Raw genomic sequence first — 4083 nt, 5'->3', positions numbered from 1 at the left:
GAGGGATGGAGCGAGATAAAGGGGAGCAGGGCACTGTCCTCCTTGTCTGCCCGGGGGGTTTGCCGCCAGAGACCGGATCCAGTTAGGGGGCAGGATGCGCACCATGACTTGGGACTCAGGGTCGCAGCTGTCCCGGGGGTAGGAATCCGGGTTGAGCAACAGCGGTGTCAGAACAGCTGGGTCTGGGAACAGTGCACATCGGATCTCGAAAGAGGTTGGTGCAGAGATGCCAAGCGGAGTAGGGTTGGGGGATTCTGGGAACGTGGCTGTTTACACAGAAGCCATCGCAGCTAGACTTGCTGCTGAAAGGGGGAAAACTATGCCAGCTTAGATGTAGGGAGAGATCTCAATGGGGAGGACGTTTGTACTTTTCCCCTCGCCGTTTACCCCCGTTCAGAAAAGAGCTATTGACTCGATAGCGTGAAAGGCATAAAACATATTCATAGTAACTTGGAACATGTTGGAATGGAGACCGACTTTTAGTCCAGGAAGAAGAGCATTATTTAATAAAACATTCTTGCAGTCAGAGGGCCAGAGTAAGGAAACGACAGCTTACCTTTCCCGTATTTTTCAAGAGCTCTTTTTCAAAATGTTAGCAAAGCAAAAAGTCATTTTGTAGGCTCCTTTTAAGAGAGGAGGGTGGGTAATCTTTTGATAGTATGTGGGGGGGGGGGCGAGTGGTGTCGTTTGTTTTTCTTAAAGTTATGAGGAGATCCACATTGTGCTTTTTTACTTCCTTCTCCCTTCCTGTTAAACTTTTAGAAATGGCTGGAGCCAGTAGTTAACCTGGAGAAAGGAGGGCAGCTGGGGCGAGTCTCTCAACAAGCTGGTCATAAGATACTAGGTCATGTGCAGCTATTAAGAAATCACCCTGCTTCCAGTATACGTACTTTGGCTAAGCATTTGGACAGCATTTGGAATTGTTTCATATTAGGTGTTTATAATGTTTAGAAGGCTAGTGAGAAAAGGCCTAAGAAAGGCATGAATATATCAAAACAAAGGCTTAACAAGTGTTAATTTTTTATTTGCATAGCAGAAAAATTATGGTGTGTGTTGATATTGTGCTCATTATTGGAATTTCAGTGAAAGGTTTTCAGTAAAGTGAAGCTCTCTAGGGTTCCTCTAGATTAACTATCTTGTAATTTAAGAACCTGTATTGAATTCATTTTGTAATAGGTATAAATTTTCAGATGGAATTATTATGAAGTGGGCTCTTTGCTTCTGAGTGATTCTGGTAGTTCATCACTTTTCTCGTTAGATGAGAAGCAGACTTTCAAATTAGTATTGTGGTGGTGGTATTTGACAAAACAAGCTGTACTTTTGGCCTATTGATCATTTTGGAGGGATTGGAGTGACTAGGGGAGCCACTAGTGCTCTGAGTATTCGGAGCAGTATAGTAGGCATACTATATGGAAATACAGAAAAAACGGAAGACTGTCTCTTTGATATTTAAATGTGTAAAATGTAGTATTTGGCCACTTCTGTGGTAGGTAAATAACGTCAGTGTTTCTGCATACTTAGATCAACAGGAATATAGGTTTTGGTGTTATTCTTTTATTTCACCAACCATTCGGTTCTCCTTCCCTTGTATTCCCATAGCATTTTATTTGTAACTTGATTCTTTTTATTTTAAATGTAGATTTATTTTCTCTTTTGAAAATATAGATTGGGAACAGAAATCTTTGATTCGTTTGCAGTGTCTAGCATATTTCCTTGTCTCTACTTGTTAAACAGGGAAAAGTGCAGGTATTTTATGAGGGTAGAGAAAGGCAAAAATCTGCCTTCTAGGTATGATAACAGTTTAATATTACTGACTAAAGGGCCCTGAGGCTTATGTAGTTCATTGGGTCCTCTGTAAAGAAATGATATGAAATTGTGAACACAAAATTGCTAGGGCCCCTTCTGTCACTTTGGAAGAGGTGAGCTGTGCTGAAGGTTAAGCTTGGTTAACTATGCCTGCCTAACTGCCTCCAATTCAGAAAGTGCCATGTGCTTGGCAATGTTCTAAGTCTCTTCTTACTTTGTCTTAACAATTCTGAAGTAGGTTTTGACAGAAAAATAGATAAGTAAGCTAGCCATAGTCACACAGTTACTAGCCTTCTGAAGGGCAATAATTATAAGTGAAGTGCATTAAGTAGATTGCCAGTCTAAACAATTTGTGTTGTAGGCAGTGGGGAGTTGTTCATGTAAGTTTTGGAACTGAGCATTCATGAGATTAACATGTAAGATAAGTAAGCAAATATGCTTAATAAGTAAGTAAGATTATGTAAGTTATGAAATAAAAAGCAGAAGATACTAGAGATAAGGTTATTAAGCCTTCTCAGAAATCTAGGAACCTGAAATTTAATTGGATTAATTGAAAATAGAAAAGAGTAGCCAAATTTAAGGGTTTAATACGTAGGAAAGATGAATAAGAGTTGGTAATGGGCTATAAAGATTGAGAAGGAGCCCTCAGGAATTGAGTATTCCTATGAATATAGTAGGAGTCGTCATGATTTTATTCAGCCATTCAAATAAACAAACTGAAGCCCAGAAAAGTTAAATAACTTTTCAAAACTCCTCATATAACTAGTAAAGTAATTGAGTCTCTGATTGTGTATCCACTGCTCTGTCCACACAATAAACAAACCCTGTCAGGTTTGAGTCTGAGTGACTGCAGAAGTCAAGGAAATAGTTTTTGACTGATAGTCCAGAAGTCAAGGAAATGGGAACTTAGGGAGAAAGTGTACCTTGAAAGAGAAGGTGAGTTGAGTTTTGTATGTTAGAATCATTACTTCAACTTTCAGTATGAGTGGTGGTAAGTCATAGGGAGTTAAAAAAAAAAATAAGGGAATGATGATTAGGGAGCCCATAGGAAAAAATGAGTTAAATTGCCAGCATGAATGACGGCTCAGGGAGGAGTTATCATGATGGGGCTTAGAAGATTTAAGCCCCATCTCAAACATGCTGAGTTAGGGATAGGAAAGTAAAGATTTCTCAATGGGTAAAGAACCTGAGCCAATGCAGTATGTATATTTTTAACAATTTTGAATTTGTTTTTGGCAGACAATTTTGGAATTGTCTATATTTAAAACCTCCAGAACATGAAAATAAGCAAAATCAAGAATTACCATAGAGGTTATATTTCCACCGTTGCAAGTTTATTGATTGTGCTCTTCAGTGTGCAGAAAAACCTTAGCAACACAGAAACCATTTATACATACTGAAAACAGATATTCCAAGCGTGTTTTTGAAAAATCAGTTTTGTATTAGTGTATTGCTTTTGGGTTTGAAAAATAGATCTTCAGAGAAACTTGGAAAATGAATTAACTGTTTGAAACACGACATGTTGAGTTCTGTAGAGGAAAACAAATGAAGTTGCTATAGACTTTAAATAGAGTAATGATCTAGTATTTTACTTTGATGTAATTATGAACACCATAAATTTTCCTATAGGAGTAACTTACAACAAAAGTACAGTTTTGGCTATGATTAGTTCTATACTTCCGTTGATTTAAAAGATCTCATGTAGTACTTGGTGTAGGAGAATGAGAGACTATATAAACCAAACTTACGTTTTTATTAAATAATCTTAATTGTAGCTGGGACCAAAATAATTTAAGTGTCATGAGGTGGTGAGCAGGGGAGGATGAAAACACACAAAGAGCAAAGTATAATTTTAAAAAAATTTTATTAAGGTAACATCCTATCTAATAAAAGAGAAACATGGTAATTAGCGTATGACTGCTACCCTTCCCATTGGCTAATCAGGGCGATATGCAAATTAACTGCCAGCCAAGATGGCAGCCTGCAGCCAGGCAGCTGGAAGCGAACATGAGGCTTCTTGCTTCAGTGACGGAGGACTCCAACATTCCTCTCCTGCCTTGCCGGCCTCTGAGCTTGCAGTTTAAGAAACATTGTAACAAATATAGAAGCCAAACAAACCCCAGGAATCTGCTTTCAGACGGCCAGGATCTCAGAGCTGGAGTTATACATTGTTTCAATTATAGAACCCAAACAAACCAGATACCTGCTTTCAGCAGCAGAGGCCTCAGAGCTGGAGCCAGAGCTAAAGCTGGCCCAGAATAAAAAAAAAAAGAAAAA

General features: G+C 38.6%; 1 protein-coding gene across 2 annotated transcripts in view; it reads left to right on the top strand.

Annotated features, from left to right (window-relative positions):
- Positions 1–4083, top strand: part of COL4A3BP (collagen type IV alpha 3 binding protein) — a 102681-nt gene that overhangs the window by 423 nt on the left and 98175 nt on the right. Inside the window, exon 2 of one of the 2 annotated variants that reach the window (XM_015571599.1) lies at positions 1820–1829. In XM_015571599.1, coding sequence (XP_015427085.1) covers positions 1820–1829 — 10 coding nt within the window. Of the gene's footprint in view, positions 1–1819; positions 1830–3610; positions 3622–4083 lie in introns of both variants that reach the window. The other variant, XM_015571598.1, reaches the window with a different exon arrangement.

The sequence above is a fragment of the Myotis davidii genome, unplaced genomic scaffold, assembly GCF_000327345.1.
Source record: "Myotis davidii unplaced genomic scaffold, ASM32734v1 scaffold44, whole genome shotgun sequence".
NCBI lineage: Eukaryota > Metazoa > Chordata > Mammalia > Chiroptera > Vespertilionidae > Myotis > Myotis davidii.
The sequence above is the reverse complement of the archived record's forward strand: the minus strand, read 5'-3'. Positions and strand labels throughout refer to the sequence as shown.